The sequence below is a fragment of the Drosophila erecta genome, unplaced genomic scaffold (assembly GCF_003286155.1).
Source record: "Drosophila erecta strain 14021-0224.00,06,07 unplaced genomic scaffold, DereRS2 tig00000092-arrow-pilon, whole genome shotgun sequence".
Classification (NCBI taxonomy): Eukaryota; Metazoa; Arthropoda; class Insecta; order Diptera; family Drosophilidae; genus Drosophila; species Drosophila erecta.
This window is the reverse complement of record NW_020825207.1, coordinates 18,269,960-18,292,470: the sequence shown is the minus strand read 5'-3', so window position 1 is coordinate 18,292,470 and position 22,511 is coordinate 18,269,960. Positions and strand designations below refer to the sequence as shown.

General features: G+C 44.7%; 2 protein-coding genes across 9 annotated transcripts in view; one reads left to right on the top strand and one right to left on the bottom strand.

Moving 5' to 3' along the window:
- LOC6548941 (tyrosine-protein phosphatase Lar) overlaps window positions 1–22,511 on the bottom strand; it is a 118,020-nt gene that overhangs the window by 14,560 nt on the left and 80,949 nt on the right. For 5 of the 8 annotated variants that reach the window (XM_026981052.1, XM_015156472.2, XM_015156470.2 and 2 more), the window contains 8 exons: window positions 16,710–16,889; window positions 6,591–6,827; window positions 6,387–6,533; window positions 6,039–6,314; window positions 5,717–5,740; window positions 2,344–2,444; window positions 1,363–1,555; window positions 6–156 (listed from right to left, as the gene is read on the bottom strand). In XM_026981052.1, the coding sequence (XP_026836853.1) occupies window positions 6–156; window positions 1,363–1,555; window positions 2,344–2,444; window positions 5,717–5,740; window positions 6,039–6,314; window positions 6,387–6,533; window positions 6,591–6,827; window positions 16,710–16,889 (1,309 nt within the window). Of the gene's footprint in view, window positions 1–5; window positions 157–1,362; window positions 1,556–2,343; window positions 2,445–5,716; window positions 5,741–6,029; window positions 6,315–6,386; window positions 6,534–6,590; window positions 6,828–16,709; window positions 16,890–22,511 lie in introns of all 8 variants that reach the window. The other 3 variants (XM_015156471.2, XM_001974183.3, XM_015156474.2) reach the window with 1 other exon arrangement.
- On the top strand, window positions 7,090–8,686 carry LOC6548942 (protein screw). Its single transcript, XM_001974184.3, has one exon. It carries the CDS (start codon window positions 7,130–7,132, stop codon window positions 8,327–8,329), a length of 1,200 nt encoding a protein of 399 aa, XP_001974220.1. The 5' UTR covers window positions 7,090–7,129; the 3' UTR covers window positions 8,330–8,686.

Genomic DNA, 22,511 nt, shown 5'->3' with positions numbered 1-22,511 from the left:
CTCACTTGTGATGGACCGTGTTGCCGTATGTGTCATTCCAGTAGAGCTCGTAGTGCACGATATTCTCGCTGGAATGCGTCGGCTTGGTCCATTGCAGTGTGACTGCGGTCTCGCCGATATCGGTTGCCCGGAAATTGCTCGGTTGCGATGGCACACCTTTGTAGATATATCCGCATTTCATATTCCGGGGGTTTTCGGTGATATTTTCGGGGCAGGGGGTTGATGTGCGTTGTTTGCCGGTTGGGAATTGCATTTGGTTTTTGGTTTGGTTATAATGAAACGGAAATTACGGAAATTAAATAAAATACAAACAAATCAATGTGGGGCATTTGTTTGTCGAATGCCGATGGATCCCAGCGATAGCGATTCCGATTCCGATTCGGTTTCCAATTCGGAATGCTGCCTGCTACTGATGAGGTGACACTGACACACGCACACCCATCGCTGCGTCAGCATTTTGAATTCCTATTTGGTTTTGGTACGAAATTGATTGAGATGTGTCCATCTATTCAAACACCGAATAACCCACCCGGGCCATTTTATATTTTTGAATATATCAGCGCTCACCACGGAAGCCAGCTGGGAAAACCCGGGGAGAAAATGATTATCAATTTTCAAATATTCCTGCTCCCCAGGGGAGCCAAAGAAGAGCCGTGTCATCGCTTTGAAGTTGTTGGTTTAATGAATTAAACGAAATCATTTCGAACTGCCAAGTGGCTTTGCATGCGTGCATGTACATAGATTGGCTTAAAGAGTTAAATGGCCTAATTGAACCCCAACTCAGAGTCACGTCCGACCCAAAATGGAAATGGCCATATTTTGCAGCCTACGAGTGAGTACATGACCCCGAGTAATAAGTCGGTTCAGTGCAGTTCAAAGTTGAATCCCTGTTTTGTTAGTTATTGTTGCGCTTTAAGCTTCTTAAGATGGCCGCAGCCAGCAGTAAGTCAGTCCGACTGACCACGCCCCCACCTAAGCGCCCAGATGCACTCGGTCAATGCATTTGCATCCACATAATCGCATACACACAGATACAGCACCAGATACAGATACATGTATGCACATCCACTGATTGCAGCAGTTAATGAATATCTGCCGGACAGCCCACAAGTGCAGTCGGTGTTTTGCTCGGACGGAGATAAATATTTCATGAACGGACACACGTTTCGCCTGACATTTTGTATTATAATTAAATAATTGGTGTGATCTATGTGGGCCGATTGAGTTGAGCAATTAAATTGCAAAATGCGCCCGATTCAAAATGCGTGCATGTGTGCGTCTCGGTGTGCGTGTGTTTGTAAGTGTTGTGTATTTCATGTGCCTAATTGGAGCTGATGGCCCAATCAATTTGGCTTAGCTTACCTTGCTGGGCCTTCACCTGGACCGGCGTGGACATGGGACCGGCTCCCATCGAAGTGTAGGCCTGAACCCGGACCGTGTAGATGGCGTGGGGCGTCAGCTCCGAGACTGTGGTCAGTTCGCTGTTGTCCACCATCTGCGAGTTCCACGAGGCCTCCGGCTGGTTCGAGTTGGTCGTGTAGTACACCTTGTAGCCCTGTATTCATCAAGAGAAAGTGCGAAGGAGTTAGAGGTGTGCTATCCCATACAGACATGCTCATATATGATCAATGTATCGCTATGTATCGAACCATAACTTTTTAACTCAATTAAGAAGCACTAAATTGCATATTTGGCAGAAATGTGTTAAAGTGCAGCTGCCTTTCCTATGACTCTTTTTACAATTTCATCTCTATTTATGGAGTTCAAAACTCGTGCTGAGACTAAAATTGTTAAGAGTTACTTTCATGTTGCGTTTAACAGATGCAAGAATAAAACACGACGGTTCTGGAACTACGAAATTGAAGCCATTCGAAATCTAAACTCCAAATCCGATTTTCACCTTTCATTAACTGATAAACCGAAAATGATATATTGCTGCTGCTGGGAGATTTGTGAGCCCAAAAGGCCCGGACAAGTCAGCCTGCCCGCCGGAGTCCGGAGTCCTGAGTCCGGAGACCAGAGAGACCACAGCGATTGCCGGCCGACTCGCAATGGAGACCCGTAGACAGGTGTCTAGGATTTGCATACGAACGTCCGCCAGCCATTCGTGTCCCGGAACATGGCTAAAGGCATTTTGCCAATTTCCCTTCGATGGGCCCTCCATTCGACCCATTCGAGCCATTCGGCCTGACGTGACAAAGTGCGTTGGTCGGACTCCGGACTCCGGGTTGCGGGCAGGGGGCAGGAGCAGCGGGCTTTGTGCTACGGGTTCCGCACCCGGAGTCCGGACTTTGGACGCCGGATCTTATCGTTTAATATGCGCACTTGATGCCAGGTACTTACGGTCACTTGTCCATTGGGCGTCTCTGGTGGTTCCCAAGTAATAACCATCGTGGACGAGCTCAGCGTGCGCACTTGGACATTACGTGGTGCACTTTCCATTTCTACAGGCGACGGGGAAGACAGAAATGGGAAATGGGTTATATTAGCATTGTCATGACAAAGGTTGGCCATATAACAATGGCTGGCTGGGATGGCCGCTTGCACACCAGATATGTAAGTGGCCTGGCTAAGCGAATTTCGAAAATGCATTGGCCCTATGAAAACTCATTGGTTACCGGCTTTAGAGTCCTGGAGGACTATTTGCAAGGGCTCTGGGCTACACTAGCCGCACCAGAACTCGATTAGATAACTACTCTTTCATGATAATGACCCCATAACTACATTTTTGTTTACTTTATTGGATGAATGTTGCTTCAAGTCTGCATAGCTTGAATTATATATAATTATTAACAGAAATAGATTGATTGAAACCTGCCATAATTTGCAGTCGCTTATTTAAATGCCACATCCTTTGCCACGTGGTGTTGAATGTAGCTTTTAAATGCTTACAACCTTTATTTGACTATTCGGAATTTGATTATAGTTTCAGCTTCCGCTCGCTATTAAATGATTTTGGAATATGCTGCCAGTTCAGCACACCATTCAACGCGATTTCCACCCGAAAATCATAAATATGCAATTTTGTTAAATGATTTTCTGGGGCGAAATGCGCACAACGACAAACAAATGCCATTATCGAGAAACTAGTGAAGCCATGAGGCGAAGGGGGTGGCGCTTTCTGTGGCATTAGGGCATCGCAAATGTTTTGCACAGCAAACAATCCCCATCCATCACAATTTGTTTTTCCAATGAACGCTGCGTTGTTGTTTTAGCTTCTGCTCCTGCTGCTCCTGCTGCTGGAGATGCGTATTTCATGTCGCGTTTCATGGTCGCAGGAGGTGGAGCAGGAGGTGGAGATGGAGGCGGAGTGGAGTGGGGCGCTGGGATCTGCATTTCCGGGGAAAATTGAGCAAATTGTTATGGCGCGTTGGAGCCTAGCGGCTGTTATAGCGAGAATTTTGCATTTATAAACTGATTTTTGTGTGTGCTCGCCACCACCGCGGCCCCAAAAAATGATTTCCCGCGAAGCATGAATCTAGCTATTCGTCATGCATTTGCATGCATTTCAAAAATTTGTCGGTCAACTGCATTGTCAGCCGCGAAATCATCGGTGGCATTCTGGCATCCACACCGCCCCCTTGCCAGCGAAAAAGATAACCCCATCGAGCAGCCCCATCATGAATGGCAATTAGTGGTAGAATTCTCCATCACTCAATTTTCCTTATGTGTGATATGGGCATGGATGGTGTGTGTGGTGTGTGTAACCGATTCGTAAACCGATTGGTTAATGGCCAATCAATAAATTCCAATTTCTCACAATTTTACTGCAATATCCACAAACGGTGCAGCAGCAGTTTTATCCACAATTTATATCGCAGTCATCTCATCTGTTACCCAAGTGCTACCCCCAATTGCGAGTGTGTGTGTGCTGGCCTGGTCCATTGCTTGTTATAGCCAAGATTTGCATGCAGCTCGCACACACCGATTCACCGATAGATCCAGACAAAAATTTCCTCCCAGCCCTTGTGAATCTATGTGTGGAGTGTGTGGAGAAGCAGGATGCAGGGCATCACGTAAGCTGCATTTAAGGGCATATCCATTACATACGGATACGCTCCATTAATATGTATCCTTGCATGCCAGCGCACACGCCTACTCCTTATAGCACCAGCTTACAACACTAAATCGTAGCCCCCTTTCCCATTTTCCATTCCCCATTTCCCAGCCCCACTCCCATCTTCATCCGCACAAGGCTTGGAGGCAGGCGGAGCATGTGCAGGCCATATATCTGATTACTTGACGAAAGGATATGCTCAGGACTCGTTGAATTCTCGCCCCAGACCCCATTGCGGTCCGCACTTAAAATGTGGGTTTTGATTACTGCCCCTCAAAAACAGTTTCTGCTCTCGAACGCTTTCACAAACATTAATGAGTAGGTTTACCAAATGCAGAAGCAGCATCTCCTGCAAGTTTACTGCTGCCTTGTGACTGCTAAGAAGCTGCCCAAGCTGCGTGCCAGAAATATACATACAAGTATGGTCAATTCTGTGTATCCACTGGAAGGCGTTTGCATTTTACTCTATGCTCTCATAGTTTCAAATTCAATGAAGCAGTGCCAAGTAGATACTTGCTTCAAAGGGAAAAAAACGCGCCCCATATTGAGCTTAAAATACGAATTGTTAACATTTTGAGGACCTTAGGTTTCCGAACACAGGTGCCTTAAGTTGCTCCCCATTTCAGCTAATGCACTCCGCTCCTTTGTAGTGTAGCGTTACTGGCCATGAGAAAACCGTAGGATTACCCACTTGGCTCATCTGCTACCTAAGCCAGTGACACGTGTTAAGCATTACGTTGACCTGCTGAAGCCCGTCCTGTGGGATGCCGTCCGGAGCCCAGCTTTAAGCGCCCATAAACGTGGCCATCGGAATATTATTTCGAAACGATATTGGGCAAGCGATAAGCATAATTGCGGCAATAAAAGTTTCCAACTTTTGTACGACGCGCTCTTGGATCCGCTGGTAAAAATGCAACTGCAGCTGCTGCCGTTGATGGAAGAGGCGAGCTGAACGAACTGGGGAATACCCTTTAACAATTGATCCTGAACTACAGGGTAATATTCCCAGTTAAGAGGTGAATCAAAAAGAGTATAGCTGATTACAATTAGGATATTTACCTAGCCTCAGCTTTAGACTAATCATGAAGTGTTTCCACAGGACTTTGTACATACTATACCCTATAGTTTTAGGGTCCAGGCCAGTGGTACAGGGCTCCTAGCTGCTGGCACACCTAATCATACCCTGTGAGCGCTCAAAAAAGCAGCAGTAGCAGTAGCAGGAAAGGCATGTCCGACAAGCGAACGCTTACGCGGGAATTGCCAGGACTAAAACAACGTTGCAAGCACCCAGCACACACATCCGCATCCAAACGAACGCATAACAATGCAAACTTTATGGGATTTACGGGGGAGGATATCCCCCATAGCCCCGGCTGGGGCGCCACCCCCCACCCCCCCTCACGCGCATACGTCAGGATATCGCCAGGACGCGTGGTTCTGCATCGCAGCTGCGTATGCAACGATTTTTTTACGTTGCATTTACCTTTGATTCTATCTAGCTACTTGTTATTCCGCTTTCTTTGCTCCGCTTTACTTTTTGTACTTTTTATACCCTTTTCACATTTTTCGGGTCGGATTTGTGCTGCTCAACAATTGTTATTGAAATTGTTTTGCCAATTTTTGGCCAACCATAAAATTTTGTTTGCCAAGGATACTTACTTGTGCCACCGAATGAGAAATCGCCTGGGAAGGCAATCGCATGTGAGAAAGCGAGACAGAAAGAGAGAGAGAGAGAGAGAGAGGGCAAATAGACATTTTCAAGAAGGGTTAGTACGATTCCCGACATAATGGACCAAGGCAAATAAAAACGGATCTAAGCGCACTCTAAATTCAAAATGAAATTGGTTAAAAGTCCTTTTGTGCAGCATGTGGGAGACGACGAGGCGAGAGAAGGCAGCAGTTAGTTAAATGTCCTTCGAATGTAAAGAGGGACATCCCCACATCCCCACATCCCCACATCCGCGATACTCACTTGTCTCACCGGTGGTACATGTCGCTGGAGCCGAGGGCGGTCCGCGTCCAATATTGTTCACGGCTATCACGTAGAACTCGTACTCCGTGTAGGGACTCAGGGCGCGGACCACATAGTACATGGTGATGATGCCGCTGATCTCGCTGAAGGCCTGGTTGGCGTTCTTCGGCTTGTACTGGATCACGTAATACTGCAAGTCCTCGGGACCCTTGTAGGACCACTCCAGACGCACCGAAGTGGCGGTCACCTCGGAGATTTGCACATCGGTGGGTGCGGTGGGCAGAGCTGTGGAAGAGACCAAGTTGTGTTGTTCCCATTGTCAGTTTGCCGAGTAAGTACTCTAAGCCCCGCACTTACACTGCACTTTAACCACCGAAACGGAATCGATTTGGCCCAATGTGGAGGCCGCTATGCAAGTGTAGTTGGCGCTCTCCTGGATGTTGATCAGCTGCAGGACATTTCGCCCGATGGGCATCTCATTCTCGGGAGTCAGATCTTCGGAGCCTGAAAAGGGTAGTAATTGAGCATTTGAAAACAATGTTGTACAACCGTTTCACATACCCTTCATCCACTTGACATGGGGCATGGGTGAGCCGACGGCTATGCAGGACAGATTCAGATTGGACCCCAACATCACCTCACTGATGGTCTCTGGTGGGCGGGAGAAGGTGGGCGGAACTCGACGCACTTTCACATACAAATTGGTGGCCTTCGAGTGCTCCGTGCCCATTGAGTTCTCGGCCACACATTCGTATTTGCCTTGGTCCTCCTCGCGACTGTTCTCGATTTGCAGGAAGCCTAGAAAAGAGGGAACGGTTGAAAACAAGTTATATTTATATTTAAGATACATTTTAGATTTCATGCTACTAAAGTTCTACCTAAGATTCTATGCTTATTGGCGACTTACCTGTAAACCTATCCCTAGAACAGCTGCCATATCTTCAGATCTTACCTGACCTATGGTTAAACCATTTAGATGTATTTATATTACAGCCTACCTAAAGCTGCTGCAATTTACTACCTGGTTCCCTATATAAGATACTTTTCCATGACCAACGAAATCAGTACTGGTACGAGTCTCTCCACGAAAACAACACAAAATGTTGAACGTGTTTTTGATAACCAGCCTGTTTTATGCTGCGAGTGGCACCACCTATGTGACCACCAATAGTCACATAGAGATGCCCATATACCAGAAGCGTCCTTTGAGCGAGCAAATGGAGATGATTGATATCCTGGATTTGGGTGACCGGCCGAGACGACAGGCGGAGCCCAATCTCCACAATTCAGCCTCCAAATTCCTGCTCGAAGTTTACAACGAGATTAGCGAGGACCAAGAGCCCAAAGAGGTCCTGCATCAGCGCCACAAGCGCTCGCTGGACGATGACATACTGATTTCAAACGAGGATCGACAGGAGATTGCCAGTTGCAACAGCATCCTTACCTTTTCCAGCCGCTTGAAACCCGAGGAACTGGGCAACGAGCTTGATATGCACATTACCTTCAATACCAACGATGTGCCAGTGGATTTGAGTTTGGTTCAGGCCATGCTCAGGATATACAAGCAGCCCAGTCTGGTGGACAGAAGGGAGAACTTCACCGTGTCCGTGTACCGAAAACTGGACAATCGCCAGGACTTCTCGTATCGCATTCTGGGCTCTGTAAATACTACGAGCAGCCAACGCGGCTGGTTGGAATTCAATTTGACAGAAACTCTGAGGTCTTGGTTACTCAATAAGGGACTCCAACGGCGAAATGAGCTGAGGATATCAATTGGCGACTCCCAACTGAGCACCTTTGCAGCTGGATTGGTGACTCCACAGGCCAGCCGCTCTAATTTGGAGCCCTTTATTGTCGGCTATTTCAACGGCCCCGAGCTGTTGGTCAAAGTACAGAAACTTCGCTTCAAGAGGGATCTGGAGAAGCGCAGGACAGGTGGTTCCGCACCACCACCTCCTCCACCACCCGTGGATCTATACAGACCTCCGCAGTCCTGCGAGCGCCTCAACTTCACCGTGGATTTCAAGGAGCTGCATATGCACAACTGGGTGATAGCGCCCAAAAAGTTCGAGGCCTATTTCTGCGGCGGCGGTTGCAACTTCCCGCTGGGCACCAAAATGAATGCCACCAACCACGCCATCGTCCAAACGCTGATGCACCTGAAGCAGCCGCATTTGCCCAAACCATGCTGCGTGCCCACGATTTTGGGAGCCATTACCATTCTGAGGTATCTGAATGAGGACATCATCGACCTGACCAAATACCAAAAGGCGGTGGCCAAGGAGTGTGGCTGTCACTAGATTCGGTTGCCTATTTCGATTGTGATGTACATATTAATTTTATGGTAATAAGTTTAATTAGAGAAAATAAACATAAAATTCTTGTAAGACTGAACTATTTGAGTTTCTATAATATTAGTGTTAAGCCTTGTTGGCTTATCAACTGTTTGAAAATGCTTAGAATTATTAAGCCTTTAAGAAAGGGCCATCAATGCTTAAATATGTTACTAACACTGTCCATAAAACTGAAGACTCAACTAGTTCCTTCACTTAGAAGAACCCATGCTGATTTGAATATTGTGGCGTAAGCTTGTACGCTTATTTACAAAACCTTTACTTGTTACGCTCTTTTATGACCGCCTTTGGTAATGGACAACGGGGTTTAACCGTAACAGACTCGTAAGATCTTAGATTTATCAATAAATTTGAAAGTCGAATGGTGTTTGCTTATCTCACATCACTTTGATAGGCAACCCACATTATCCTTGCCCCATAAAAAGGTCCTCAATTTACCTTGCTTTTATGCACGGAATCCATCCACTCGACTTTGGGTTGTAGATGCCACGGCTGCCACGAGAAGCAACACATGGAAAATTAACACTTTTTATATGATTTTAAAAGCCATATAAATTTTACGACAGTCACCACCGCCGAAGATGTTGCAATCCCTCCAATGAGAAATTACACACCCGCACACGTCTATTAAACACCGAGGCTCGCTTTTCCGGCATATTACGCTAATGTGGATGACAAACATACGGCGGAAACGACGGATGAGTATTTTTGATGTTCGGTGGAGTGGGGAGGCCCATAAAATGCTCCACATTGACATTATATTTATATGACTAATAAACAATGAAGCACGAGGCGGCGATGAGTAGACAAAATGAATTTAGGCCAAACAAAATCCACTTCCCTTTGGGGTTGTTTAGTCCCCCAAAAATCCAGTGGCTTTTAAATCAACAGTTACGAATTCGTTTTCCGGCAAACAACATTTTTGACAGCCATTGGCATTTTATATCTGGCTAAAACCATTAATTTGTGGCGCAAATGCGTGTGCTATTGCCCTTTTTAATTAACCAATAACTACGATTTCACACGATAATTCAGAGCGCCATAGTTGACATCACATGATTTGTTTTACTCGGTTTATAATTTGTTTTGCAAATTCATTTCATACTTTACAGAAAATCATATTAGCATTTTAAATGAAGCATGAGAGATCCGTCAACAGCGTGTGAATTTCTAAGCGTTTGAAATCCAAAGCCAAGTGTTACTGTTTGCGTATGTACGAAATGTGCGAGTATGTGCGAAATTAATCATATTGAGTTCGATATTCAATTTTCTCTCGCATACAATTAACGAACAACCTCAATTCAATATGCACACGTATCCACATCAGTGTGTGTGTGCGTGTTGTGCGGGGGAGCGATTTTAAAATCTGCATGAAATATGACAATTAATTTGCGAAACAGAGTTTTTCATGTGCAATATTATCGTTTAATTATTTATTGCTGAATTTTGTGCATATTTAAGCAGTATTGATCGCGCTTAAGCGGAAAGCTTAAATTACAAAATCGTATTTTCTTTTAATATGATACTGAGCTTAATATTGTGGTGAATCGCCTGATCAATTGCACACGTTTGTTGTTCTTTATAGGAACATCGTTTTATTTTCCCACCACAGTCACATAAGAACATTCAATTTATTTTTTTTTTATAATTTACTACTTAGCCCAGGTAAGTTTTAAAGAGAACTAATTACCATTTGTTCCAAAGAGCTTTTAACGTGTGTTGCACATTGCAATTTTGTGCTGGTTTAATATCTCTTGACAAAGGGTTGTGTAGTTACCATTTAAAAGGAATAATAAATAGACTGTGTCAATAAACAAATATAGGAGTACAATCGACTACAGTTGAGTGAATCATTTTAATGGCTTCTGATGTTGCAGTGGAATATTTTTTATTTTTATTATTATCGACTCCAGGGTCTCGAATAAGGGTACCTTAAATAGGCAATTTTTAAAAGTAAACAAAATCGTAATTTATTCAGAGCTTACATATTTATCTCTTAATGGGTTAGCAAATGGAATTTCTAAATTGTTTGGTTTTTGGTATTTTCCCCTAAAAATAATCCTTGACTACGCTTGTGCCCATCGAATATTGAGCAAAAACTGCAGGACAGCGTTAAATGTTGCAAAATCGCTCAGTTCGCACTAAAGCCATGTTTATTGTGTCTATTTTATGTACCTTTCCGTTTTACTATGGTTGTCATTTTTTGTTTGATGGCAACAAAACAAACGGGGGCGAGGAGCTGGTGGGGGAAATAAAAAATGGGCAGATTGCTGTGCGGTTTCAGTGCTCCGCCCATTGAAGCTGTGTTTTAGGTTTGTTTTCGCTGTGAAAAGGACGCTTTGTGCTTTTATTCCCGCTGCCACTGCCGGCTCACCTATAACATGCATCAAAGTTGATTGTTGCGAAATTTATTGCATGCTATTTGGCCTCCATGGCGGAACATTTATTACGCTTGTTGCACTTCCTGTGCAGCAGGATTCCCCCAACAGGCTGGCCCATTGTTTAGGGCCCGTTGAACCATTTAAACAAGCATTAAATGGAGCAACTTTCATAAATAATCGACCCCTTCGTTCCCGCTGACATGTGTAGTTCAGCGATCCAAACAAACATTTTTTGCGCCATCATCCATGATGAAATTGTTCAAGGTAAAGCGCCGGAATACGATGCAAATTATGGAGCAAAATGACAACGTCTGTGGAGAGCGTTGATTAAAATTTACGAAGCCAACTTTCATTAAGAGTCTTGCCAACCCTCTGCCAAAAACATTAACGTAAGCCCCACACAACCACACTCACTCACTCACACACACACACTTGCGTGCGGAATGGCTGTAGCAATAAAAATTAAGCTAGCATACATCTGGGCGCCGTCTGTGTCCCGAATGTAAGTCATTTTCACCGAGTTTTCGGCCTTGTCTCTGCGTGCGTGTGCTACTCTTATGAAAATTAAAAATTCTTTCAAGCGCCATAAAAAAGAAATACAAACAAATGGACAGACTAGCAAAAGAGCCCGACTGGTGAGCAGGTGAATAATTTATGAAAAATGACGCTTAACCTAAAGGGGTTTGGCTTTAAACCTTTCAGAAAAATTGTACACATCATTCTTGAGAGTTAATGGCTGTGTTTTATACATAATCAGCTTTTTCAACTCTTTGTACACGGTTAAAACACTTCATAGTCAGGAAAAACCGGAAAACAATCGATCGATCGTGTTTCTTTAGTACTGATTGGTTTAGATGATGAGGTTTAGAAGAAATGAAACAGAATCTGAAAACTGGTTTTATGTTATGATCTTTTTTATCTTACTTAGACAATTCTTTTATTACAATTCTAACTTTTCAGAAGCGCTTTCCAGATTGAAGCACCGTAGTTTGGTGAAATGCAAGGGAAAAACGCGAGCAGCACTCGTCGAGGGCCATGGAGCACCTAGTGCCACCCAATGCGTCCGCCTCCCCATGCGGCCGCTGTAAATGTGGCAAGACATCGGTTGCGGGTTAGTTTGGACGTGGCACACATGTGGCGCGCCACACAGCTGCACTTCCGCTAGCGCAGTCATTTTCATATTCAGCAACTTCCGCTCGAAACGCACACTCTTGCACTTTCGTTGCCAAGGATGTGAGGTTCGCGTTTGGGTTCGACTTTGGCTTTGGCATTGGGTTCAGCTTCAAATGCTTGGCTTCACGCCCAAATGGGATTATTAATTTAATTATGCTTTAATTTAAGTAGTCCTCGTTGTCGTCGTCGTTACAAAGTGACATTTATGGGGCGACTTTCCTTACTCCGCCTCAAGTTCATCCACATAAAAGTGTGCAAAGTTTCAATTTTGGTAATGCAAGTGACGACGACTTATCGTCAACCGAAAGAAGAAACCCAACTGACCCCCATTTCATCCACTTCATGAGGCCGAGGAGTGTGGAGGTGGTGGTGGAGGTGGAGCAGGACTTGCCCCCGCTGGGAGAAAGCCGTTCTAGTCATGCACATTTTGGCAATTACTGTCTCATTTTCAACAAAAGTGACTGTCAACTCTTTCGAGCTGCTGGAGGAGCGACAAGGAGTGACAAGGAGGAGCTCATAATTTAAGCATTAAACTTTTCCCAAAATGCTTTCAAGTTGACTTGCCTTAACTACAGTTTTACGGCTCAAGTAAATAATTGCGTGCAGAGCCCGTTTCCCGCCCTCCCGCTTTTCCGCTTTCCACTTTCCCCATTTTCTCATTTTCCCTCCGCAATTTCCTCTCGGCCCACAGGTTGGTCACGTCAAGTGGCAAGGCGATTGTAATGATGGAGCCCAGCAATTAAAGAGTTGTGGAGCCGGAGCCCAGGTCGCAGTTCGCAGTTCGCAAGTCGAGGGGCCATTCTCGTCGCAGCTGCTGCCCCTTTTTGGGGGGCAGGAAGTGGAGCCGTTGCCACGTGCAAGTTTCGAACAAAAGAAGGTATAAAAATGTCATATAAAAAATAAGACGATGTTGCAAGCTGGGCTCTCTTCCGCGACTCAAACTGGTCATAAGTTGCCTTTAAGTTTTGCACATAAAGGTCTACCTGCTGAGTTATATGGCCTCTATTCGCTCTTTTACGCCCCGGCAATCCGGCGAGCAATCCAACTCAATACTCAGCTAGTTAAAACTTGAGTACCCACTTGAGGAAAGCTGTGTTTAATTTTAACTAGACTTTTATTGGCATGTTTTGCTTATGAGATCGGGCTCTTTACATTCACTTAATGGAATGGAATGCTCGAGGAAACACAAAAGCCAGCTGAGTTTACACTTTCATTTACGCACCTACATTTCCTTAAAGTTTATAAAATAAAGATTCAAAATAATTTACTTATACGTGTGTGCCAAAACTGTGCCTGAGGTTCTGACTGGGACAATTCAATTGCACCTGCTCAAGGAACGGAAGCCATTATCGTCTCAATGGCTCCCAGAAAGACCCTCCTCGTTGACACTTCCATTCAGTTGAGTTCATCTGCCAACACACAACCCATTAAGACAATTGGCTCAGGCGAAACCAATTTCTGATAAGCCTCTTTTGCTTAAAAGCCAAATTATGATATTTGAAAGAGCCCAACATTTTTCTGCTACTCCTTTCCCTTTTGGCCAATGAGGATTCCAACCCCAAGAATGTAATTTCCCCAGACGCTGCGGCAGAACCTTTTCATGAATAAAAAAAATTACAAGGAAACCAGTAAGGGAAACAGGGAAAAACCGTGGTCACTACGCCAAGGGTTTTTTTATTCCTTCCGTTATGCTTTTTATTGAACAAAAGCCCTCGGGGACTATTTGGCGAAATAAAAATAAAGGTATAATACTCAATAATATTGTCGCTGGTCGTTGCCCGCCTTCGTCCTATTGGGAGCCTACCCTTTTTTCCCGTTTCGCTTCGAAGGACTAAATTAACTACCAACTGGCAAAGAGTACGAGGAAATGCCCTACGCAGTAATTTTAAATAAATTATTTATAAATGTATTTGTGCATTGAAGTGCGACCGCTGTCATTTGCCTTTGCCACACGCTCAAGTGGAAAATGCTGAAGGACCAGGGAACAGATAAAGTGGGGAATACTTTGCATATTGGCCAAGAAATTTCGCCAGTTATATGTATGTGCACTGTGCAGCAGATTTTCGAAACTTACTTAGAAAAGGAAATGTATTTTTAAGATTTTTGTACAGCTCCATATACTATCTCTATACTATAGCCCTTTTGTCCGTGCCTTTGCAATTCGCCACGATTTTCGGACTGGCCCGAGGGCTAATAGTAAAGAGGAGTGTATAATAATCACATTAATGTATCCGAGCGAAGGCGATTGGTGTGCTTCAAAGGAAAGGGAGCAGAGCCACGCCATGAGGTGCTTCGGGCTCTTGAGACGCTTTTATTAAAATAATAAAGTTCTAATTTAATTATGACGCGAACAAAATGAAGTACGACTGCCGCCGAGTTACTTTTCATTTGATAACTCACGTACCCCGAAGAGGACCTCTCCACCCACAATCCTGCGTCCCTGCAGGCTCTAATTAGCAGGCGGCGGCCGTATAACCGAAAAATCAACGCGCTCAGGGGAAAATGCCCAGGATATGGTGCAGGGAGGGGTGGGGAGGGGTGCACAATAAAGGACCATAAAGTGCTAATTGAATAAAACGGCACATGACTTGCATAACTTATTATGCGAAATATTTATTCTCGCCACTCGGCTGGGGAATGCAGGGAGACCCAGGATGGAGCACGAAGGACGAAGGACGAAGGACACAGAACTCAGGACGCGTTGGATCTCCACAATGGGGCAGCTCTGCGAACCCGTCCGAATCCTCACCTCAGGGCAAATATTTATTTTCATAAATTTAAAGCGCGCTTTAAGGCGCGCGGGGATGCGAAGTGAAAGGGCGTTTAGGGCACCCAAAAGGATATTTAGCTGGCGGAAATACTTTTACGTTTCGTTTAACGCGCCAAAGATGGTGCCAGTCTGGTCGGGACCGCCATCCCCACTGCCTCCTGACCATTGCTCACCTTTAGCAGGTGGGTAAAACAAGTTACTCTGCCCACGTAAAACTAATTTAACCCGCAAAAGCCTCCTCCCCTCCACATCCAGAAGCCAACACGGCCACTTTGGTTCGTGCTGCGCTAAATTAGTCGACCTCCACATCCGTGAAAAGCGGGCAAAAAATAAGAGAATCCAACGAATAGCCGTGGACTATGTTTGCATGGATTCTCATCGTTGAAGCGGCGAAAATAATTTCACCTTGGGGAAATACATGTAACAGTTTTTAATTTGCATCGCTGTAGGCCAACAAAAGGCGATGGATAGTTTGGTTTGGGCCGCGTTTCAAATGGTTGCAAATTGCGAAGTCGGGGGAATCTAAAGCAATCTACTCGCTTGAATAGTCTGATGGAAGCAAGGAACTTTGCTCCGGGGAATACATTTTATTTGCATCTCTATTTACTAGCTTTTGATTCGAAAGTGTGTTCCAAGATTATCATTACTCGCTAGAACATGCTTAAACATATTAAAAATATGTTGGAATTGTCTAAAATACTCAAGGCTACTTTTAGCTTTGAGAGCTGTATGGACATTCTCCTATCGTTAAAATGGATTATCCTTTGCAACATGTCCTCTCGGCATCCTGTACCGTGCAAAAAGGACGCTGCGCCATCTCAGGGCGCTTGAATGTCAGTCGCCGCGTGGAAAAGGACCTCCCATGGAGGCCAGTCAATCGTTTGGTGGGCTGTCATTACGCGTAAGCGACCGTTTCATTAGCATAGCGGCGCCACAGGCAGATGTTGGATGACAGGACCACTGCCCAGCAAGGACATCGCATAATGTTTTTGTTAACGTCGCTGTTTTCTTGTCATGCCCAACACGTTTCAATTGTTAGGGCTCGGTGGCCTAGGTGGTGAGTGATGGCCCAATGGAAATCATTTGTCCGATCAGCGCGTCCAGCCAATTGAAATAATGCCCGCCGCCCAGCTAACCTCGCGCCACAATTTTCCGCATTTTCCGGAGGCCCACCGCTGCTCCACTCCCATTTCGTTTGTCAACGTGTTTATTATTGATGTCGTTTTAAAAGGCGCTCTTTAATGCATATTAATGTCAATATTAATGTCAATATTTGAGCCTCTAATGACCGGAGGCTCTTCTGGCCTCTGCAGCTGGCAGCTTATGTGTTAGTCTGGCCCACTTTGCCCTCCGTTTGATGTGACCCACAGGCAGAAAGATCGGTGTGCTAACGACGCGACCTGACATTGAACATGTAATTATCAAATGCTGTGAGTGGTGCGAGTGCTGCGACGCCTGATTAAAGGACCCGGTGACGTTTTGTTGACATGCGGAAAGTTTCGAAAGCTGGAGAAGGTCGCCCATCCTCATCGGCGTTTCAAAGGACAAACTTTGCTCAGGTGCGAGTGGCTGGCTGCTATCTGAGAAAAGTCAAACGTTAACTAAGCGCCCGAAAACTTGCGACACAAAGTGCGTCGAAGCGTAAGTAAACTCCCAAGAAATTCAAATGAGCGTAAGGGAAAAACAGCTGAGCAAAAAATTATCTAAAAAGGACGAGACCCGCTCAAAAGGTAATGGACACAGTGAGGGACTAGAATTTTAATAAATGAAGTCCTGTGCCCATCGAAGGAACATAATGTAACGTAATCCCTGGCCAATGGGAGCTAATATAGCTTAATCCACGTATGTATACCAAAAACGTATAATCTGTTGACTGAGCTACTCGGTTTACACTTGCAGAAACTCAGTTTCGATTATGCTTACACTATGACTTGTGGGTTTTCAATAGCTACTACTACTTAAAAGAACTAGGATATCATCACATTATTAAGGTCGTACTTACCATCCTTGAGGGAGTAGCGCGGATTGGTCATATCCACCTTTGTCTGATTCTTAATCCAGTAAATGTTAGGCGTCGGATTGCCGATGGCTTTGCATGTCATGAGGACCGTGTGACCCACTTCAATGACGCGAGTTCCCGGACCCTGGGTTATAACCGGAAAGCCTGCGGGTGTTTTATCGCCTGCAACGAGGAGAAAGTCGCGGGTAACAAAGGGTTAAAAATTATTATGTTGCGAAATGCGAAAAACAAAACAAAAGTAGCGAGCGCAAAAAGCACTGTGCTCATATGGCAGTTTAAGAAGGAGCGGGATCTACGAGGGAACCACGAGGGCAGGACTCCTAGGAGTTTTGGACAAACAATATGGCGTGGCACACACACACACACGCACACACACACACGCGCTTACATACCAACAAAGTATTGTTTTACACGACTCTTTTATACATACGGAAGTTGCCGTTTTCTGCCATTTTTTCTTTTTATGTGTGTGAAAGCTTGGCTGCGTCGTCAGTTGCTTTTGTTGGCGCTTTCTACGCCATTTTGTAAGTCAAACAATGGGATTCCCGCACTCACACACTCGCACACTCGCACACCCGCACACACGCAGCATGCACACAAGTGTTTGTGTGTGAGGTCAGCATTTACCCCAACTCCTGGTGACATTTCCTTTGTTGCAATGCTAGCCAGCTTTAAGGGAATTTCAGTTGTGGACGGTTTTCCCTCCTCCCGCTTTTCTTGCCTCTCCTGCTTTTCCCGAAATCCCCACTTTCATTTTATTTCATTTTATTTTCCCGCTCTCTGCGACCAGCTTAAAGAAAACTCTCGCGGTGGCTGTCAAGTGGCCCCTGCTGCAACTGTCATCTGCGCGCCCAACTGCATCTTTCAAATGAACAAAGCTCATTTACATTTTCCAATTAAATCCGTCGGCGGCCATGGCAATTGGCAAAAAACGGAGCGCGAGAAGGGGCCGGGATGTGGACGTGTATGCGGCTGCGGATGCGGATGCAGATGCAGATGAGGAGCAAGCGGATGAGGATGATTCCAGCTGCCACCGATGCCGGCAGCAGCTGCCATTGCATTCCATCTGCCGACTGTTGCTGGAGGATTTGGTACACTAGGCGAGAGATCCTAGCTAGCATTAGAATCCTAGCAACTCAATTCCTCAAGTAATTTACTTAAAATGAACCAGCACATCTCAAAACGCTTGGAATAATTACTTCAGTATCCCATAAATACGTATCTTTATAGGAACTTTGTCTCCAAGAAACATTACTTTTAAGTGTAAACTCGTTTCCTTATGTCTTTTCTAAACTCTTTTTGAAGACAGGGTATATGCAGGTTGTTGTGGTCGTATTGACTTTCCTAAGCCAGCTTTTTGGCGTTTACTGAAACATTTAACAGCGACAAAATCCACAATAAACGGGCACACAGAAGTTGCAGTTAGTTGCAGTTGCTTCTTTTTGCCCTGGCCTTTCCTCCGTTAACTACTGTAGCCCTTCAGTGCCGCCCTTTAGTCAGCCAGCCCCCGAATGTCCTGCCAAAAATGTCTTGCCTCGCACTTAGTTTGTGTGGAGGTTTTTCGCCTTCTGCAGGACAAATTCTGATGCAGGATGCGGAGCCCCTCTGTGTGTGCGTTTGTGGTGTGTTTTCAGCGTGAAATTAAAATTTTAACACAGAGGGTACAAAAAATGCGGTTGCCTGTGAATATGTATATGCTTTGCACAAAGGCATAAAATGCAAAACTCCAGTAGCAAAAAGAATAAACAACGCAGCATTGATGTTGACATTTGACGTTGCCGTCATCATCATCATCACACACAGCCACATCCACATCCACGTCCCCATTCACATCCACTTCCACACATTGTGTCCCAATGTCCTGCAGCCCCGAATGTCCTTCCTCTCAGCCCTTTTCCGCCCTTTCACCCCCCTGATTCCATATTGTCGGTTGCCATTTTCAGTCATTTTCACATCACCCTGCCGTTTGTGTGCCGCCGTTTGTTTCGTTGCTTTATTTATTATTGCAGTGTCACTTCCTCGCAAATGCATAACGTAACAAACACGCAGCAGCCGAAAACGGAAAAATAAAATAGCAAATGAAAAACAATGGAACTGGGCCAAAATTAACAAATAAAACTTGTACATTTGTATTAAACAATGTAGAAAAGTGCATTCTATTCGAATAACGAATGTGCATGAGTGCAAACAGCGCCAAAACTCCGACTAAGCGAATAACAATGAACAAATATCAAAGCACTACGGATAATGGTTTAGTTTTTCGAATCGGCGAGGGAACAACCCCAAGCGTTTAGTTTTGAACGAATATTAAAAAGCCAATCAGATCGGAAAAATGGCTAAAAAGCGCCACTTTCCCCTCCTTTCAAGTGGCGAAAACCAACAAAAGTCAAAGGGCCAAATTCACTTTGGAAATTGGTAGTATCGCCAATTGTTTGATCAAAAGGCTTAGTTAAATAAGAAATATAGTGCAGAGACTACTTTAGGGATTCCTTTAGAAATAAAAGCGTTTTAAAAGTTATTCAAATACCATAGGAAGACCTATATTTGAAAGAGCCGGGAACGAGTCACCATAAATGGATACTTCTGCTTTCGACAGGCCATAATGCCAATTTATGGGAGTTTCTATCCGCAGCTAGGCACTTTCGCATCCTTTCATGATGTGACTAAACTTGCAGAGCCCGTTGTTCTCCAAACTGATGACAAGTGCCGCCCGAAAATCCACAACAACAGTTCACACTTAACAATGAAACTGGACGATGTTGTGCGCCATGTGTGAGCGGAAATTTTGTGAAAATTTGGCTGGATGGAAAAGCTGGCCAACACTTAATTTACAGCATTATAGAGTTCCAACGGGAGCGAGGAGCTGTTGCCATAGGCAGCATATCCCCAGAACACAAAAAAACTAATATAGAACGCATGGTTGGTTGCAAATACTGTAGTATGTGCGGGGCGACAGTGCGTGACCAAAAACTGATGAAGGCGGGAGGGGACTTACGAACCAGGGAGAACTATAGTCGGTTGCGCGACTATAGGATACCCATTACTTAGCTGAACATGTATCTTCTACGAGCTTTAAGTAATTTGGAGCTCGATAATATTCCATTAAGTCGTATTTGGGGTTCATTCAAAATTCTAGCCTCATGGTTCACGGTCATACGGACAGTCAAACGGATAGTCAAACGGACAGGCAAACGGATAGTCAAACGGACAGTCAAACGGACAGTCAAACGGACAGTCAAACGGACAGTCAAACGGATAGTCAAACGGACAGTCAAACGGACAGTCAAACGGACAGTCAAACGGATAGTCAAACGGACAGTCAAACGGACAGTCAAACGGAGAGTCAAACGGACAGTCAAACGGAGAGTTAAACGGACAGTCAAACGGACAGTCAAACGGACAGATCGATCCTGATAGGGAATACACATACTTTATAGTGTTGCAAGTGCCTTCTTCTAGCTGAAACATACTTTTCAGCAAATCCAGTATACCCCTTTACCCAACGAGTAGCGGGTGTAAAAAGTCAAAAGCAGCAGTGGCACCACCAGCCTGTCGAATTCCTCTGACACTTTCATGCATTTCAATTAAACTGTCGCTCGAGTGCGAAAATGTACAAGGCTAAATGTTTGAATAATGTCGAAGTTGGGGATCAAGAACAAAAGCTGACTAGACGACAGCAGCACCATACCATTACCATCGCCATCACCATGGCGCTGTTGATCTCGGCGACGGGTTCTAATGAATTAGCCAAAAGAAAATAGAAGGACTAAGAAAGGACCTCCTGCTTGCCAAAGGTCCCTTTCATATATGGCGACTGTATGGAAGCGTGTATCCTGAAAACGATAAACATCATTAGCCGGCACAAAAGGACTTTATTTGCATCTCGTCTGCTTTTAGGTGCCACTGACCCGTCACCAGGATGAATGAAATCCGCCGAGACTTCGAGTCTCAGGTTTTGCCTTATCGAGTCCGTTTCAAAAGGCGCGTTTTCACGCCATGGTTTTTTTATATCTCCGACATCAAAATGTTTCTTTTTTTCGTCTTTTGTCTTTGGTCAAAGAGATGGAAAATATGTTGTGTTCACAAGAAACTCGGAACGCTGGATGAATGTCACTCGAAAAAGGTGTTTGTGGACACGGCAAACATTTCCGAGCGAAATGCTTTAAGCAAACTCCCCATTCTGGCTTTAAAGTCACCGCCAGTTTCAGAAAAGAGCGATACAGCCGGCTACTGGCCAAAAAGCATAAATTTGCATATTTTAATTATTCATGCATTTTTAAGATTGATAAGAAATGTTGTGGCCAACCGACGTTGGGTTCGTCGTCTGTCCAAGGACTTCCAGGGGTCTCTATGCTCCCGGCTAGTTAAAATATCATTTTTCATTGGTCAGCAGCAAAAGCAGAAGATACCGAAAATTTGCACTGAAAATTTGGTTCTGAGCGACCAAAGTGTGAACTGACATGGCAAAAGAGTTAAAAGTATGATTAAATTGTAGGAAAATAAACTTCGTTTACGGTTAAACAATATTTTGACTTTCCTTTAAAGTCTCAGGCTTGGCATATAAGCTGATAAAATGTTCGGCATAGCATAAACCTTATTTTAAACTTTTAGACTTTCTGGAATGATCAGGCGTATGTGCGTCGAGCTGAACTTGCAAAATATATTAATCAACCGTTTTGGACAACGATAAATTTAAAAAGGCATTTATGTTGTTCAGGGCATTCAAAAGAAATCACATAAATGAAAATTAAAAATGGTGACTGCAAGACGGTAAATCCATCTGCTGGAAAACATAATTATTTATAATACACACACAAATAAATTCAGTGAACAAGAAAAGACAAAAGCTAAATCAAGCAATCCAAAGCAAATCAAACTTGGTGTCAACTTATTTCGGATTATTCCCGGCAAACTTTTCTCCTTCTGAGTAGCCAAGCAATTGAAAACAAATCAAAACCGAGGGAGAAGCGGTGGCAGCCACAATTGACAATCTTGGGATATATATTTATAGGCCGGAGTGGGGAAACCCGGACTAAACCGGAAAATTCCTCACCGAGGACTACAGAGCAAACAGTTGCGGGTTTCTAAGCAAAGTTTCCAGCTATAGTTAGGGCAAAATCCCAAACAAAACATTCTCGAAAATTGAGTGTTTATTGTGTTAAGTAGACGACACACTCTCCACAGAACCACCAAAGGAGGACACATCCAGAGCCCCAAGGATCCAGAGGAGCTGGCAAGTGAGAAGTGTGCGACAGGACGAGCTAAAGCTGAAGAGCCTGTGGCAGAGTAAATAACCGTTTTTTAGTGGCAGGCCGGAAGAAAAAAAGAAAAAGACAACTGGCTAAAGATGTTAGACAATGCCAACAATAAAGCCGCAAGTGCCGGCGGCTTTAGAACAAGAAAAAAATTGGAACTGGAGCTGGAACACAGAGCACGAAGACGAAGTTTCATGCCCAAGACATCGACAAATTTGTGGCCAGTCAACACTTCCTGTTCCCGGAATCGCATGTGAATTGTCCGGGCGTGGGCGACTTGGACTGGCTATAAGTGACATCAAGGAGCCCCATTGATCAGCGTAATGAAGAGGCCGACGTTTCCCTAATTGCTGTCGCCAGTAGGCCCACTCATAAAGGCTCAGATGCAGTCACGCCCGAGAAGATGATGATGCGGATGAGCTCTTGGCTTTCGAGGCTCGGCGGTTCCGAGGCTTCGAGGGTCCTCAGGCTGGCAGCCATGATGGCAGTTAATAGATAATAGCTCCGGTCGAAGGACCCTCTCGAGGAG

Bases quoted from the DNA above. Each gene is read 5' to 3' on its own strand.
- LOC6548942 (XM_001974184.3), top strand. From the start codon at position 7,130: ATGTTGAACGTGTTTTTGATAACCAGCCTGTTTTATGCTGCGAGTGGC.